Here is an 18,394-nt window from a genome sequence, read left to right as displayed (position 1 = left end):
CGCTCTTATCCAGAGCGACTTACAGTTAGTGCATTCATCTTACGATAGCTAGGTGGGACAACCACATTTCACAGGCATAGAAAGTACATTTTTCCTCAATAACGTAGCTGTCAGTAGAGTCAGAGCTAGAAGTGCAAGTGCTGGTTAAGTGTTTTTTTCAGGAAGCATTTCAAAGGGAGAGATACAGAATCATTGTTAAACTCATCAGAAAACTTGGTAGTGGACATTCCATCCGTCCAGAAAGAGAAAATAAACAAATACTTTGTTTTCACTATGCTACATCTTAATCAGTCCTAAACATTTTTTATATGAATCAGTCCTAAGAATGCAATATTCAGTACTACTATATGTACCATCCTCCCTTTTTCAATGGAGCTTACTACCTTTTGGGCAGGAAGCCTTGATAAAACCATGCATATAAATGATCCTACTGGAGACCCATCAGGAGATCCAGGGGCCCATTAAGCGAAATAGACAACTTCTAAAGTAAACAATCCCAGAGCCCCTTTCTTATAATCTTATCGTCTAGACCTGTTGCCTTGACATGTGGTTTGTGTTCTGAACCTCCTGTCCCTGGGACATCAACTGGTCAAAATTTGAAACCTGTTGTTTAACAAATCTGCCTTCAAAAAGTTGGTGGACAACATGTCAGTTCATAATGCAAGATCTCTGATAGGTTGGAGGACGTCCTCCGGAAGTAGTCATAATTACTGTGTAAGTCTATGGAAGGGGCTAAAAACCATGAGCCTCCTAGGTTTTGTATTGAAGTCAAAGTACCCAGAGGAGGACAGAAGCTAGCTGTCATCTGGCTACACCATGGTGCTACCCTACAGAGTCCTGTAGAGGCTACTGTAGACCTTCATTGCAAAACAGTGTATTTTAAAACATTATTTGGTTTTGTGAATATATTTCTTATAGTTTTATCTAAAAAGGAAAACTTTTTAATGTTTCACTATTTGTATTTTTCTGAAATTCACTGAGGAGGATGGTCCTCCCCTTCCTCCTCTGAGGAGCCTCCACTGTATAACTACAACCAGTTAGCAAGTCGGACATTTCTGAGTTTCCTAGTTCCAATTAGTATGTGAACATTTTATAGTGACACTTTGGTCATTTTGTACTTACTGAAGAGACAAATGAACTGTTGTCCAGAGTGTTTTCTCAGTGGTCATTCACAATGCACTGATGCTATGCACATATTTACCTAAATCTAAAACGTATTGATTGCCATGAAAAAAATAAACATATCTAATTCTTCAAAAACGGTAATGTAACAAAGACAGTATCCAGGAGCCCTTTCCTTTCCTTTCTCCAACTGCCATCTTAAACCATAATGCTGGTCAAGTTACCAGCTTGTTAGCCAGCTAAACATAAAATTAAAATAATAAATAAATGACTGGACTAGGCTGTTTGTTATCAAACAAATATCTAAAAGCCTGCAAGTGGAAGGGGAAAAATTTAGGCCTAGCTCTGGTAATACAGTATATCATAACTTTGAATGGTTTTCTGCATTGTAAAGTCTGCCTAATCAGACTTGCCCGTGCTCATGGTTCTCACAGGTGAGGTCCAATTAAGCGGTGTTACCTCGTTCTTCAGTAAAGAGGAAATTCAGCAACTGTTGGAGGACAGCAGGGGAGAATCTCAATTGGTTTTGCTCGACTCCTTGCAACCTCTTCTCCGTCCTCTCCTCGCCTGCTTTTGTAAGAGATTTTTATATTTTTCAAATGGCCTCTGATTGATCAGATTTTCAGAACCCATTTACCAATCACATCATGTTTAAGAGCCTCCTTACTTTTTCACCTGTAAACCCCTGGTGAAGAGTGAAGACAAAGGCCCAAAATGCATTGGTTTTATCAACTGTTATCAACTTCCACTGTCCTCCAAGAGTTGCTGAATTTCTCCTTCACTCTCACAGGTGAGGTGAAATGATACAATGTATCAACTTTGCTAGTCGATGATTGCTGCTAAAATAATTAAACAATTATAACAACAGCCAGAGCGAACCGGACATGAAACAATAACAACGTTAACAACTCTCTTTAGTAGGAATACAGGTACCCTACAACAGTGGTTCCCAACCAGGGGTACAAGGACCCCTGGGGGTACTTGGCCTATTGCAGGGGGTATTTGAGAAGACTCATGAGACCATAGGCCTACTGGTAAAATGCATATGAGGGGGTACTTCAGGGTTACTCCGGGAAGAGCAAAATTAAGTTGGTGGCACAGTAACCGAAAAAAGTTGGGAACTACTGCCCTACAGTAATGTAGTTCTTGATAAAGCTCAACAGTGTAGGACTACCTCATGTTTGCCCAATAAAGAGTGCTGTGCTGTGCCTGTTTCTAGACAACTTTGCATATATTTTTTTTTTGAGGTGTTATTTAATCAGCTATAGTCTAATCAAGCCAGTTCTCAAGCCTTCTCAGGACTTTGGGACATATAATCTTCTACATTTCCATAGATATAACATGCTTACATGCTTTAAAAGCCTTATCTAGTATTTTCAAACATTTTAGGTGTTATTCCCAAATGTCTGACAGTTTGCAACAGTCCCATGTTCATGCCCCATACATCATAAGGTAATATGTTACTGCCCTCTGTTGGTGCCTGAAATCCTGTTAATAGATGTTTGCAAACATTGTCGCACAAGTTGGTGGCAGAACAAGGGGAGTGCTTATAGAATGCCAGCAAAAAAAGCCTCTATTTACATGTTGCTTATGAGTGCATTTCACACTACTTTTGGAATATAATTTGATTTTAAGGCTCGTATGAATGTCCTGCTTAATATAATGTTTGTGTCATCGCAAATCAACTGCATTATACATAAAAAAATACTTCAACTTCAACCAGTAAAATTGCTCTTTGGCTAGCTTTTGCTACAGCCTATATCAATGATCGTTAGCATTTTAGCTAACAACAGCTGCATCCAAAATAGTTATTTTGCAAAGATCACAGCCAAATACGTTCTTAGCAACTGTTCAAGCAAGAATCAAAACATCATTGTAAGTGTATGAGAACCCTAAAAAGTGATTTTGTTTAGAAGTAATAACAACGTATGAGCTATGTTGAATGTCACAGATGGCGAAGGCTTTCTTACTGCCGCCAAGAGTTGCACTCATCTGTGCGTGATGTCAGTGTGTCGTGTACTGGAAAAGGGTCTATTGGGCAAAGTATTTCATGATTTGGTGCTCAGGACCATAATTCATCTTTATTGTCCCCCAAGATGAAATCGGGGAGGGGACTGTAGACCTGTCTCCGTGTCCGTCCTTAAGGATGTTCGTACGTTCTTTTGTCACACGCAATATCTCTAGCATTACTGGCCCGATTTGGTGAATGATGCGTCTTGCCATAGAGATCAGAAACAATTTTTTAAATACTGATTGGCCAGATGGTGGCGCTATAACAAGTGATTGAAAATGCAAATTCTGAACAGTCATGCCCCTAATTCCATTTGACCTAATGTCATGAAATTCGGTGCATACAGTGCCTTTGGAAAGTATTCAGACCCCTTGACCTTTTCCACATTTTGTTATGTTACAGCTTTTTTCAAAAAACAATTTTTTCCTCAGCAATCTACAAACAATTCCCCAAAATGACTAAGCGAAAACAGGTTTTTAGAAATGTTTGCAAATGTATTAAATATAAAAAACAGAAATACCTTACTGACATAAGTATTCAGACCATTTGCAGGAAATATCTGCAGCATTGAAGTTCCCCAAGAACACAGTGGCCTCCATCATTCTTAAATGGAAGAAGTTTGGAACCGCCAAGACTCTTCCTAGAGCTGGCCGCCCGGCCAAACTGAGCAATCGGGGGAGAAGGGCCTTGGTCAGGGAGGTGACCAAGAACCCGATGGTCACTCTGACAGAGCTCTAGAGTACCTCTGTGGAGATGGGAGAACCTTCCAGAAGGACAACCATCTTTGCAGCACTCCACCAATCAGGCAGTTTTTTGGTAGAGTGGCCAGACGGAGCCTCTCCTCAGTAAAAGTTACAAGACAGCCCGCTTGGAGTTTGCCAAAAGAACCTAAAGACTCCCAGACCATGAGAAAGAAGATTATCTGGTCTGAATGCCAAGCGTCATGTCTGGAGGAAACCTGGCACCATCCCTACGGTGAAGCATGGTGGTGGCAGCATCATGCTGTGGGCAGTGGCGGCTCCTGAAAAAATTCTCAGGGGGGGCAATTTTTCTGATGATTTAGGTGACCTACACACATTTTAAAAAAGATATGTCCAGCAACAACATGAAGACAGGGGCAGCATATAAGTCAATACCAGAAGCATTTATTGACTGATCTCAAAAGTGTTGGCATACCAGGGTTGGTGGAGCCCTCAGTTTCATCTTTGCCTCGCAAAGCTAACTCAAACACTCCGCAAAACTTCACACACTGGATTAGCCGGCTGAGGATGTGGCGGTTCTTGCTAATGTCGTAGTAAATATATTTGTTATAGTGAATATGGAATATGATATGTTGAGTAAAATGTTGTGCTAAGATCTATTTAGGTCAGGAGCTGGTTATAAGTTCTGTTCCTATCCAATAACAATGGACAAAAGGGTCCTATCTTGTCAGCCTTGTCAGCAGGTGGCCAAGGACAACACCCACGCCATAGGCCTCTCAGTTCTTCCAACTCACGAGTTCTTGCTCTGAGGACACACACACACACAAACACACACACACACACATCATCACTGTTAAACACACACACACACACACACACACACACACACACACACACACACACACACATCATCACTGTTAAACACACACACACACACACACACACACACACACAAATCCCCTCTCTTAGGCTGAACATTTGAAGACAGAGAACCCGACTCAGAGCCAATGCAACAGTGACACTAGCCTGGAGGTGACCTCGCCCAACTCATCAGGACCAATCAGAAGATCAGAACTACTAGATTCAACCTACTTCATTTATTGCATAAAATGTCTGCACACAATGAAACATTGTCTTCAGATAACGAACGGGTCCGTGCACGCGATTCCAGATATCTTTACCTCTGAATAAACTGCCTTTATTATACCATATCCACCCTGTCCAAAGTCTCTACTTGGTCTCAGTTCTCCAGTAAACTTGTGATTATCAACACTAACCTCATCGTTGTGGCGGCGGACAGCTAGCCTGTATCCCTCATCCAGTTGAGTGGCAATGTTCACTCCCCAAAGCAGACCATCTCAAACAGCTATCCATGTGGGTCTTTGACAGCTCATGTTTCTTAATCTTTCCTGAAAGATGGTGCATGTCCGTTACACACCAGTCGCTGTCCAAGCGGTGCTGTCTGCCGTGCCGCCTTCAGGGTGAAAGAGTAAGCAGGGGGTAGCAGAAGACTGCATTAGCTACATCGCAGCCTGCTAGCCAGGTTTTTCGTTCGTACTAATTTTTGGAAAATCCTCGGGTGTAGGACTTTCCGCCTTTAGTAGAAACCTGTTGAATTATAAAATTTGGTCTGGGAGGTCCTAATTGTTTCGTTGCCAATTTATCTTGATTTGTTCGCCGACAAAAAGTAACTTATTTCAAAGAGACAATCGAGTTGCACTGAACGCTATAGCAATCTTACCAGTAGTACGTGAATTGATTGACGCTGCTACCCGCTCTTTTCTTAGTTACGTTCATGGTTACGTTACGTATGACGAAAGCGCGTAAGTGCAAGCCCTCAGAAACCCATAGAGATTGTATTGAAAGCTCTGATATTTGAAAAAACTAGATTTTACATGGGAGTCTATGACAGACTTCTGGGCGATTTTCAACCTGACTGAAATCGCCCCAAAAGGGGGGGGGGCCATTTGAAGCACGACTTTAGCCTGATTGGACATTTAGTGGCAGATCAGACCAGACGTCTAGATTACAACATTGATAACTACTGTTGCCGTGATATAATTGATTAGAAAAAAAATCCCTTCCTTTTCCCGTTTGGCAGTGCGTCGCCCATATCGCCCTATTGAACACACCGCCCCTGGCTGTGGGGATGATTTTCAGCGGCAGGGACTGGGAGACTAGTCAGGATCGAGGCAAAGATGAACAAGTAAAGTACAGAGAGATCCTTGATGAAAACCTGCTCCAGAGCGCTCAGGTCCTCAGACTTGGGCGAAGGTTCACCTTCCAACAGGACAAAGACCCTAATCACACAGCCAAGACAATGCATGAGTGGCTTCGGGACGTCTCTGAATGTCCTTGAGTGGCCCAGCCACAGCCCGGACTTGAACCCGATCGAACAGAGACCTGAAAATAGCTGTGCAGCAATGCTCCCCATCCAACCTGACAGAGCTTGAGAGGATCTGCAGAGAAAAATGGGAGAAATTCTCCAAATACAGGTGTGCCAAGCTTGTAGCGTCATACCCAAGAAGACTCGAGGCTGTTATTGCTGCTAAAGGTGCTTCAACAAAGTACTGAGTAAAGGGTCTGAATACTTATGTAAATGTAATATTTCCGTTTTGTTTTACATTAGCAAAAATTTCTAAAAACCTGGTTTTGCACTGTCATTTTGGGGTATTGTGTGTAGATTGATAAAAATAATTTAATTCAGAATAAGGCTGTAACATAACAAAATGTGAGAAAAGTCAAGGGGTCTGAATACTTTCTGAATCCCCTGTAGGTCCCTCTCCTCACAAGGAACAATTTTGCCTCAGGCACCCATAAGGTCCACAATGATGAATGTTTTGCCATTTAGAATTTTGTGAAAAACACTTAAAATGCTACTCCTCTGACACTGAATGACCGATCTGCACGAAACTTGACATGTGGCATCTATGGACAAAGGTCTCTCAATGCACTATTTTTCAGACTTGTACTTAAAACAACATGACCGCTATTGACCAATAAACATTCACATGGGCGTTGTCTAGTCTTGGATTAAGAATCACTTTCAATTTACATTATCCATTAACAATGCTTTTAAATTCAGGAGTAGGTTTAATCTGGGTCCCGCAATCTGTCTCTAAAAGTAAAAACGGGGCTAATACATTATAACAGAATATATGATTAACATGAACTGTATTGGGGGACTTTTCATACAGTCAATCGCCCTCTAGTGGCCTCATGGGTGGAATGTTATTAATATTTTTCATAATTGAATACTACACTCTTTTTATTTTAACAGCCGAAAATCCAGTGTTTCGATGTCAAACAGTTTGTTATGTTTCAGTCTTCTGTGATGTATATAAAGTCTAATTTTGGGATGCAAACTCAAAATTGAATACATTCCAACTCTGTATCTGACATGGTACAGGTGTCTTCTTTTTAAGCCCATAACCATGTGTGGGAAGTTTATACTTTTGTTTCTAAGTAGATTTGAATAAGACTACCAAGAAACACTCCGTGTGACCCTGATTTAGCCCACTGCAGTAAAAGGTTAATCAAGATCATGTTTTGATAATATAAAGGCAAGTATCTTCATTTAATATTCTGTTTGCTTTGAAGGAAAAATGACCACACAACCACATTAGTCTTTGAGATGGTCCTTTATTCATTGGGCCATAAACAACATTTTGCATCACTGACATTCTCCATACCTGGTGCCGACGAATATGGCGGCCTCGCGACTAGCTCTTAGGAAACTTTGCAATATGTATATTTTTACATTTACATTTTAGTCATTTAGCAGACGCTCTTATCCAGAGCAACTTACAGTTAGTGAGTGCATACATTTTCATACTGGCCCCCATGGGAATCGAACCCACAACCCTGGCGTTGCAAACGCCATGCTCTACCAACTGAACTACACGTATATGTAGATGTACATATTCTTAAATTCCATTCCTTACTTAGATTTGTGTGTATTGGGTATATGTTGTGAAATTGTTAGATATTACTTGTTAGATATTACTGCACTGTAGGAGCTAGAATACAAGCATTTCGCTACACCCGCAATAACATCTGCTGAACACGTGTATGTGAAAAATTAAATGTGATTTGATTTAGACTCATGAGACCCAATAAATTATTTACTAAGTTTGATTGCTGCAGCAGTTGCAGAAATAGCAAATAGAGCCAGTCCACCAAGCAGGCCAGAACCAGTTAACAAATCCATCATGAAGTCATCTGCCTGCAAGGAAAAAGACAAGCAGAAAGCAAATTAATATGGAGTGCATCTCCTCAAGCAAAGCATTAATTAGAAAATTATCTTAATTATACTGTCTTAGCTACCTGTTTAGACTCTGATTTGCCATAACGGAGGAAAGTTACAAAATGCTCGCAGTTTTGTCCAAGGACGTCATATTTTCCTGTGCGACCTCTCATTTTGTCCACATCCTCCATAATGACGTCAGTCCTCCTTGGTTTGTACTTGCCATCCAAGTAGTTGTTGATTTTGTAAGTATTCCCTGCTGCCATATCCTTTAACTTATCTATTGTAATCGTGCCTTTACAGGAAAGACTGCCGCTGGATGAGCTAACACTGCAGAAAGCTAGTCTTGAAGGGCCATCTACAAAACAGGAAGAAATAAAAAAGTGAGTGTGTGTGTGTGTGTACACATGTAAGTGTAATTGTGTGTTTTGATGCGAGAAATAAAGAGGCAGACAGAACTCAGCAGATACTGTATCTGACTGAATAAGTTCAAAAATCTGTAGCTCAGCTGGTAGAGCACGGCGCTTGTAACGCCAAGGTAGTGGGTTCGATCCCCGGGACCACCCATACACGAAAAAATGTATGCACGCATGACTGTAAGTCGCTTTGGATAAAAGCGTCTGCTAAATGGCATATTATTATAAAAAGTTCTTACTCTATCAACCATGTTCAGATATCAGTTTTACTGTGCTGTTAACATTTGACTTCAGATTATGTTTACACTCTCCTCCAATTCTGGAATTGGAATATAGGCTACCACAAATACATTTCCAGAAAAATATCATACCTGGAGTTACAAAATGGATGACCTCTCCATTTCCAATGTACAGAGCCCAGTGGTTGTATGCACCTCTGTTTATCTCAATCATGTCACCAATCTCCATCTAAGAATAAGGTGGGTACGAAGACATTTAATTACGTAACACACACACACAGACACAAGCATAGTTAAACATGTCCACACACACACCTTTTATGGTACTGTTGATTAATAATAATTAGCATTATTCAAAGATCAGCAACAGTACTTACTGTGGTAGGACTCCTGGTTTGTATGTGAATGTCTCACTGTTGATTGTGCCTTGTGAAAAAAACCTAGTCCTTAGATTACAAGATCCAAAACCTACATCCTGTTATTCAACTTACATCCTGTTATTTATTCAATTTACATCCTGTTATTCAATTTAACTCTTTGAGACCCAAGCGTTTTTGCAACTAGCTCTACCTCTGGCTTAGAATGTTTGTTTCTCGATTTAAAAAAATTCTACATAATCACTACTTCAGAAAGGAAATATGTTTAACCACTTATTAAGGAATGAATAATGCAAGTCTTGGCGACATAGGCTCTGCTCCTTCAGGTTAGCTCACTGCAGAAAGCGTTGTTTAGATATGATCAAATATACTCTGTGTATATATTAACCATGTGTAGCATGACCTTAGTAACGTACTGTATGTCTCATGTCCATGGAGAATGTCAGTGATACAAAATGTTGTTTATAGCCCAATGAATAAAGGACCATCTCAAAGACCAATGTGGTTGTGTGGTCATTTTTCCTTCAAAGCAAACAGAATATTAAATGAAGATACTTGCCTTTCTATTATCACAACACGATCTTGATTAACCTTTTACTGCAGTGGGCTAAATCAGGGTCACACGGAGTGTTTCTTGGTAGTCTTAAACAAATCTACTTAGAAACAAAAGTATAAACTTCACACACATGGTTATGGGCTTAAAAAGAAGACACCTGTACCATGTCAGATACAGAGTTGGAATGTATTCAATTTTGAGTTTGCATCCCAAAATTAGACTTTATATACATCACAGAAGACTGAAACATAACAAACTGTTTGACATCGAAACACTGGATCTTCGGTTGTTTTAAAAAAAGACATGTTTATTAATTATTAAATTATGATAAATATTAATAACATTCCACCCATGAGGCCACTAGATTGACTGCAGGAAAAGTATCTATGGAGTATCCTCCCATACAGTTCATGTTAATTATATATTATGTTATAATGTATTAGCCCCGTTTTTACTTTTAGGGACAGATTGCGGGACCCAGATTAAACCTGCTCCTGGATTTAAAAGCATTACAAATGGATAATCTCAATTGAAAACGATTTTTCATCCTGGACTAGGCTTAATCTGGGTCTGTGAAACCTTTACTTTAATATTCTGAACTTGTTCCTTGAATGAATAGAGTAAGATAGGAGAACAATATGCAGTTTATCTACAGTAAACAAGGCAACGGTAAACAGGTTGCCCCCACTAATGATGCATCGCCCCCTTTGGGCCAATCAGTGGAATTGTGTAAAAGACTGATCTCTATGGAAAGACACATTATTCAAGTTTCGTCAAAATCAGGCCAGGGGTGTCTGAGATATTGCGTGTGACTAACATACATACAGTTTATTACTATAGCATCACCCTTGGGCCAATCAGTGGAATTTTGTAAATGGCGGATCTCTATGGCAAGATCCCTCTGTCACGGTTTCGGCCGAGGCTGCTCCTCCTCCTGGTTCGGGCAGGCTTCGGCGGTCGTCGTCCCCGGAGTACTAGCTGCCACCGATCTATGTTTCATGTTCGATTGGTTTTGTCTGGATGTTGTACACCTGTGTCTTGTTAGTCCTCGTTAGTGCCCTATTTAGTTCTCGTTGTGTGTGCTTGTCGTTGTGTGTGATTGTACTACTGTTTCGTGTTTTGGAGCTACATTTTCCCTCCAGTGTTTTAGAGGGTTGTTTGCACATGTTTTGTGCGTCATTCGTTTTGTCGCCTGTGTGCGTCGTGCATTTTGCTTTCGGGCTTATTTTCCTTCGGTTGGATATATATTTATTGCACTAAAGCCTTTGGACTGAGCCTCTGTGTCCTGCGCATGATTCCTACACCACACCCACCTTCAGCACGCCTTGACACCCTCATTCACCCAAGTTTCAACAAAATCAGGCCAGTGGTGTCTGAGATATCGCGTGGGTTAGCTAGACCATATCCCTGAGCATACAGTGGGGAGAACAAGTATTTGATACACTGTCGATTTTGTAATACTTGTTCTCCCCACTGTATGTGCCAGTTGTACTCGCGCTGCTAAAACACTCAACCACTGCTACTCCAACTTCCGGGATGCCTACAAGGCCCTCCCCCGCACTCCCTTCGGCAAATCTGATCACAACTCCATTTTGCTCCTCCCTTCCTATAGGCAGAAACTCAAACAGGAAATACCTGTGCTAAGGACTATTCAACGCTGGTCTGACCAGTAGGAATCCACGCTTCAAGATTGTTTTGATCACGCGGACTGGGATATGTTCCGGGTAGCCTCAGAGAATAAAATCGACGAATACACTGATACGGTGTTTGAGTTTATCAGGAAGTGTATAGGAGATGTTGTACCCACTGTGACTATTAAAACCTAACCTAACCAGAAACCGTGGATAGATGGCAGCATTCGCGCAAAGCTTAAAGCGTGAACCACCGCATTTAACCATGGCAAGGTGACTGGGAATATGGCCGAATACAAACAGTGTAGTTATACCCTCCGTAAGGCAATCAAACAGGCAAAATGTCAGTATAGAGACAAAGTGGAGTCGCAATTCAATGGCTCAGACACAAGACATATGTGGCAGGGTCTAGAGACAATCACGGGCTACAATGGGAAAACCAGCCACGTCGCCGACACCAACGTTTTGCTTCCGGACAAGCTAAACACCTTCTTCGCCCGCTTTGACAATAATACAGTGCCACCGACACGGCCCACTACCAAGGACAGTGGGCTCTCCTTCTCCGTGGCCAACATGAGTAAGACATTTAAGCATGTTAACCCTCGCAAGGCTGCTGGCCCAGACGACATCCCTAGCCGCGTCCTCAGAGCATGCGCAGACCAGCTGGCTGGAGTGTTTACGGACATATTCAATCTCTCCCTATCCCAGTCTGCTGTCCCCACATGCTTCAAGATGTCCACCATTGTTCCTGTACCCAAGAAAGCAAAGGTAACTGAACTAAATGACTATCGCCCCGTAGCACTCACTTCTGTCATCATGAAGTGCTTTGAAAGACTAGTCAAGGATCATATCACCTCTACCTTACCTGTCACCCTAGACCCACTTCAATTTGCTTACCGCCCAAATAGATCCACAGACGATGCAATCGCCATTGCACTGCACACTGCCCTATCCCATCTGGACAAGAGGAATACCTATCTAAGAATGCTGTTCATTGACCATAGCTCAGCATTCAACACCATAGTACCCTCCAAGCTCATCATTAAGCTCGAGGCCCTGGGTCTGAACCCCGCAACTGTGCAACTAGGTTCTGGACTTCCTGACGGGCCGCCCCCAGGTGGTGAAGGTAGGTAACAACACCTCCACTTCGCTGATCCTCAACACTGGGGCCCCACAAGGGTGCGTTCTCAGCCCCCTCCTGTTCACCCATGACTGCGTTGCCACGCACACCTCCAACTCTATCATCAAGTTTGCAGACGACACAATGACGAGACAGCCTACAGGGAGGAGGGCCCCTGGAGTGTGGGGCCAGGAAAATAACCTCTCACTCAACGTCAACAAAACAAAGGAGCTGATCGTGGACTTCAGGAAACAGCAGAGGAAGCAACCCCCTATCAACATTGATGGGACTGCAGTGGAGAAGGTGAAAAGCTTCAAGTTCCTCGGCGTACACATCACTGACGAACTAGAATGGTCCACCCACACAGACAGTGTGGAGAAGAAGGCGCAACATCGCCTCTTCAACCTCAGGAGGCTGAAGAAATTTGGCTTGGCACCTAAAACCCTCACAAACATTTACAGATGCACAATTGAGAGCATCCTGTCGGGCTGTATCACCACCTGGTACGGCAACTGCACCGCCCGCAACCGCAGGGCTCTCCAGAGGGTGGTGCATTCTGCCCAACGCATCACCGGGGGCAAACTACCTGCCCTTCAGGACACCTACAGCACCCGATGTCACAGGCAGGCCAAAAAGATGATCAAGGACATCAACCACCCGAGCCACTGACTGTTCACCCTGCTATCATCCAGAAGGCGAGGTCAGTACAGGTGCATCAAAGCTGGTACCGAGAGACTGAAAGAAGCTGTTTATCTCAAGGCCATCAGACTGTTAAATAGCCATCACTAGCACATTAGAGGCTGCTGCCCTATATACATAGACTGAAATCACTGGCCACTTTAATAATGGAACACCAGTCACTTTAATAATGTTTACATATTTTGCATTACTCATCTCATATGTATATACTGTATTCTATTCTGTTCTACTGAATCTTATCTATGCCGCTCTGACATTGCTCATCCAAATATTAATACATTCTTAATTCCATTCCTTTACTTTAGATTTGTGTTTATTGTGTGTATTGTTGTGAATTTGTTAGATATTACTGCACTGTTGGAGCTAGAAGCACAAGCATTTCGCTACACCCACAATCACATCTGCTAAACACATGTATGTGACCAACAAAATTAGATTACATTTTATTTGAAATTTCATCACTCGGTGAGTCAAACAGATCAAGATATATAAACATGTGCCCGTTATAGCGCCACCGTGTGGCTGATATGAAAGTTCTTTCATATTTTGAGTCTTGACAGTGTTTGCAACATGTGTGCAAAATTGTGTTTACGATACGAATATCCTTGCCTGATTTATATGCATTTGTGCCAGACCACGCCCATGTGAATGTTTATTGGTCAATAGCGGCCATGTTGTTTAAAGTACTAGTCTGAAAAATAGTGTGTTGATAGGCCTTTGTCCATTGATGCCACATATCAAGTTTCGTACAGATCGGTCATTCTGTGCCAGAGGAGTAGCATTTTAAGTGTTTTTCACAAAATTCTAAATGGTGGAAAATTCATAATTGCGGACCTTATGGGTCCCTGAGGCAAAATTGTTCCTGGTGAGGAGAGGGGAAGCTATGTACTGAATTTCATGACTTTAGGTCAAACGGGGTTAAGATATCGCGTGTGACGAAAGAATGTACGAACATACTTAAGGACAGAGAGAGACTCACAGTCCCCTCCCCGATTTCATTGTGGGGGACAATGAAGATGAAACATGGTCCTGAGCACCAAATCATGAAATACTTTGCCCAATAAACCCTTTTTTCAGTACACGACACACTGATATCACGCACAGATGCGCGCAACTCTTGGCGGCAGTAAGGAAGCCATCGCCATCTGCGCCCATTCCACATAACCCATACGTTTTTATTACTTCTAAACAAAATAACTTTTTGAAACATAAACCCTCACGTCCTTAGCTAAAGTGGGCCACCAGTACTTCCCACTAAGACAGCGCACTGTCCGACCGATGCCAGGATGACCAGAGGAGGGTGACGTGTGGGCCCAACAGATCAATCGATTGCGGACATCAGACGGAACGTACAGACGCCCAACTGGACACTGGGTTGGAGTGGGCTCCGTACGTAACGCCCGCTTGATGTCCGCGTCAACCTCCCATACCACCGGTGCCACCAGGCAAGAAGCCGGAAGTATGGGAGTTAGTTCCGTGGACCGCTCCTCTGTGTCATACATCCGGGACAGAGTGTCTGCCTTAGCATTCTGGGAACCTGGTCTGTAGGATAGGGTGAAAACAAAACGGGTGAAAAACATGGCCCACCTTGCCTGGCGAGGGTTCAGTCTCCTCGCCGCCCGGATGTACTCCAGATTGCGGTGTTCAGTCCAAATGAGGAAAGGGTGTTTAGCCCCCTCAAGCCAATGTCTCCACGCCTTCAGAGCCTTGACAACAGCTAACAGCTCCCGGTCCCCCACATCATAGTTTCGCTCCGCCGGGCTGAGCTTCTTCGAAAAGAAAGCACAGGGGCGGAGCTTTGGTGGCGTACCCGAGCGCTGAGACAGCACAGCTCCTATCCCAGCCTCGGACGCGTCCACCTCTACAATGAATGCCAAGGAGGGATCAGGATGAGCCAGCACGGGAGCCGAGGTAAACAGATCCTTCAGGTGACCAAAAGCCCTGTCCGCCCTAGCTGACCACTGCAGTCGCACCGGTCCCCCCTTCAGCAAGGAGGAATGGGAGCCGCTACCTGACCAAAGCCCCGGATAAACCTCTGGTAGTAGTTGGCAAACCCTAAGAACCGCTGCACCTCCTTTACCACCTTTATCATGCTCCAACAGTCGACCAAGCACCTTGCGCACCAGGGACACATGCTCTGCGTGTGTAGCAGAGTATATTAGAATGTCATCTATATACACCACTACACCATGCCCGTGCAGGTCCCTGAAAATCTAATCTACAAAGGATTGGAAGACTGATGGAGCATTCATCAACCCGTACGGCATGACGAGGTACTCATAGTGCCCAGAGGTGATACTAAATGCTGTCTTCCACTCATCCTCCTCCTGGATACGCACCAGGTTGTACGCACTCCCGGGATCCAATTTGGTGAAGAAGCGCGCCCCGTGCAATGACTCTGTCACAATGGCTATGAGAGGCAGCGGGTAACTGTACTTCCCTGTGATCTGATTTATACCTCGATAGTCAATGCACGGGCGTAAACCTCCATCCTTCTTCTTCACAAAAAAATAACTTGAGGAGGCAGGTGAGGTGGAAGGCCGAATGTATCCCTGTCCCAGAGATTCTGAGACATATGTTTCCATAGCCACCGTCTCCTCCTGTGACGGAGGATACACGTGACTCCTGGGAGGTGCTGCGTCTACCTGGAGATTTATCGCACAATCCCCCCGTCGATGGGGTGGTAATTGAGTCGCCTTCTTTTTACAGAAGGCGAGAGCCAAATCGGCATATTCGGGACGGGATGTGCATGGTGGAGACCTGGTTCGGACTCTCCACCGAAGTTGCACCTATGGAAACACCTACACACCTCCCTGAGCACTGACGTGACCATCCCTTCAGAGCCCTCTGTTGCCACGAAATAGTGGGGTCATGATAGGCCAACCAGGGAAGCCCCAACACCACAGGAAACGCAGGAGAATCGATCAGGAAGAGACTAATTCTCTCCTCATGACCCTCCTGCGTTATCATACATAGTGGAGCTGTGACCTCCCTAATCAGGCCCGACCCTAAAGGACGACTATCTAAGGCATGTACAGGAAAGGGCACATCAACAGGAACAATAGGGATCCCTAATCTAAGTGCAAATGAACGGTCAATAAAGTTCCCAGCTGCGCCTGAATCTACTAGCGCCTTATGCTGGGAACTCTATACATACACACGTGCGCAACAGGGAGCTCTGTGTGAGTCGGGTGCCTACTCACCTGGGATGATCCACCAGTGCCCTGCCTGCTGCCTCAACTCCCTGGGAAACCTCCCCAGCACCGACCAGCAGTGTGCCCCCCCTCCGTCACCCTTAGAGCAGCACCTCCGAGCTCCATAGGTGTAGACTCGGAGGTGCTCGGGATGGAACGGACGGACCCCAATCCGAGCGTCCGCGGGTGGCCAACAGGTTATCCAGCCGGATGGATAAATCCACCAGCTCGTCGAGGTTAAGGGTGGTGTCCCTGCATGCCAGCTCCCGACAAACGTCCTCACGTAGACTACACCGGTAATGGTCGATCAGGGCCCTCTCATTCCATCCCGCGCTGGCAGCCAGGATCCTGAAGTCCAGTGCGAAGTCCTGTGCGTTCCTCTTCCCCTGTCTGAGATGAAACAAGCGTTCCTCATAGCGAACCAACGTTGCGTCTATTCCTCCCCATTCGGCGTTGGCCTACTCCAGCGCTTTCCCCGACAAACAGGGCGGACATTCTCTCGTATACCAAGGGAGCCAGGTGACGGAGGGGTGGACAGCGGTGTGGGTTGAGGTGAAGTTGATGGGGTTGTGGGAAAACCCTCTCTCTCCCATCGCTCCATGGTGTGCAACACACAATCCATGGCTGTGCCAAGATTGTGGAGCATCGTCGCGTGCTGCTGGACGCGCTCCTCCACCGGTAACGGAGGACTGGGTGCACCTGCTGACTCCATATGGGGTGCGTGATTCTGTCAGGTGTCAGTGTGCAGCGGTAGGACGGAGTCAGGCGCAGGACACAGAACTGAGTAACAGACAAACTTTACTCGAAAAGAAACAACTCTAATTTCCACGCAGGGAAATACAGCAGCACACAGACGTCTTTAACACAAAACAAAGAACAATCACGCACAAAACCATGAGGGAACCAGAGGGTTAAATAGGGAAATAATTACAAGGTGATGAGAACCAGGTGTGTACAATCAAGACAAAACAAATGGAAAAAGTAACGTAGATCGGTGGTAGCTAGAAAGCCGGTGACGACGACTGCCGAACGTCGCGCGTCAAAGAAGAGGCACCAACTTCGGCGGAAGTCGTGACATTATTGACATATTTACCACATTGATGCATGCTTCCCATGGTGTTTAAAGAGCACATGATGAGACAAATATTGTTCATAAAATACTGCCCCTGTCATTGGTAAATATGTGCATAGCATCAGTGCATTGTGAATGACCCCTGAGAAAACACCCAGGACAACAGTTAATTTGTCTCTTCAGTAAGTACAAAATGACCAAAATGTCACTATAAAATGTTCACATACTAATTGGAACTAGGAAACTCAGAAATGTCCGACTTGCTAACTGGTTGTAGTTATTCACGTGCCGCGTTCAACCAGTTAGCAAGTCGGAAATGTCAGCTTTTCCTAGTTCCGACTAGCACGTTAATGTGGCATAAATTCAGAGAGACGGCTCCTTAACATGAAGAATGCATATCACAAATACAAAGTGTTTTATTCCTCTTGATCCTGTGTTATTAGTAAATACTTCACCATTTAAATCCTGTTTAACTCCAAAATATATACAAAATATACAGTTAATCACAATTGACAATATATTTAGAAGAAGTCTAGTTGGTGATTTGTTATAATACAGTGGTCTGACTGCTTGGAAATTAACTGCAGACACAGTTCAATACAATACTAATTTCACTGACAATGTTGCATACAGAGCCCTACTTTTCTCAAACATAACAGTCAGGTTGTCAAGGCAACAGAGGGTGTGTTCGAAAATTCAATCTGGAGTGCCAGAGTATGCTCAGAGTGGGGCGTTGTCAGATTGTCCGTTCCTAAATTCAGTGTTTCGCTCTCAGAGCGTTCAGGGAGCACACCGGACGCTCTGGCTGAGGAGTAGGGTTGATCGGAGTGTTCTGACCTCACAACGGCAGTCAAGCACCCAAATCAAATCAATCAAATCAAATCAAATTTTATTGGCCACATGCGCCGAATACAACAGGTGCAGACATTACAGTGAAATGCTTACTTACAGCCCTTTAGTGGAGTGCTTGAAGCACACAGCACGGTTTTGTTCTAGTATGTTTGGTGCAT

General features: G+C 43.9%; 1 protein-coding gene across 1 annotated transcript; it reads right to left on the bottom strand.

The window, feature by feature from the left end:
• Nucleotides 1–7,460: 7,460 nt before the first annotated feature.
• Nucleotides 7,461–9,175, bottom strand: LOC311130569 (phospholipase A and acyltransferase 4-like). The gene is made up of 4 exons (XM_084163335.1): nucleotides 9,113–9,175; nucleotides 8,868–8,964; nucleotides 8,161–8,438; nucleotides 7,461–8,059 (listed from the first exon to the last, which is right to left on the bottom strand). The coding sequence occupies exons 2-4, from the start codon at nucleotides 8,962–8,964 to the stop codon at nucleotides 7,955–7,957; spliced, it is 480 nt and encodes a 159-aa protein (XP_084019461.1). The 5' UTR covers nucleotides 9,113–9,175; the 3' UTR covers nucleotides 7,461–7,954.
• Between the last annotated feature and the right edge of the window lie 9,219 nt (nucleotides 9,176–18,394).

The sequence above is a fragment of the Coregonus lavaretus genome (assembly GCF_964263955.1).
Source record: "Coregonus lavaretus genome assembly, chromosome: 6".
Taxonomy (NCBI): Eukaryota; Metazoa; Chordata; class Actinopteri; order Salmoniformes; family Salmonidae; genus Coregonus; species Coregonus lavaretus.
The sequence above is the reverse complement of the archived record's forward strand: the minus strand, read 5'-3'. Positions and strand labels throughout refer to the sequence as shown.

What these genes read in the sequence shown, in the direction of transcription:
- LOC311130569 (XM_084163335.1), bottom strand. Translation starts at nt 8,964, where the DNA reads ATGGAGATTGGTGACATGATTGAGATAAACAGAGGTGCATACAACCAC. An exon ending in CATCCATTTTGTAACTCCAG is followed by an intron (nt 8,439 to 8,867) that starts GTATGATATTTT and finishes CCTGTTTTGTAG; the next exon opens with ATGGCCCTTCAAGACTAGCT. An exon ending in GCAAATCAGAGTCTAAACAG is followed by an intron (nt 8,060 to 8,160) that starts GTAGCTAAGACA and finishes TTTTCCTTGCAG; the next exon opens with GCAGATGACTTCATGATGGA.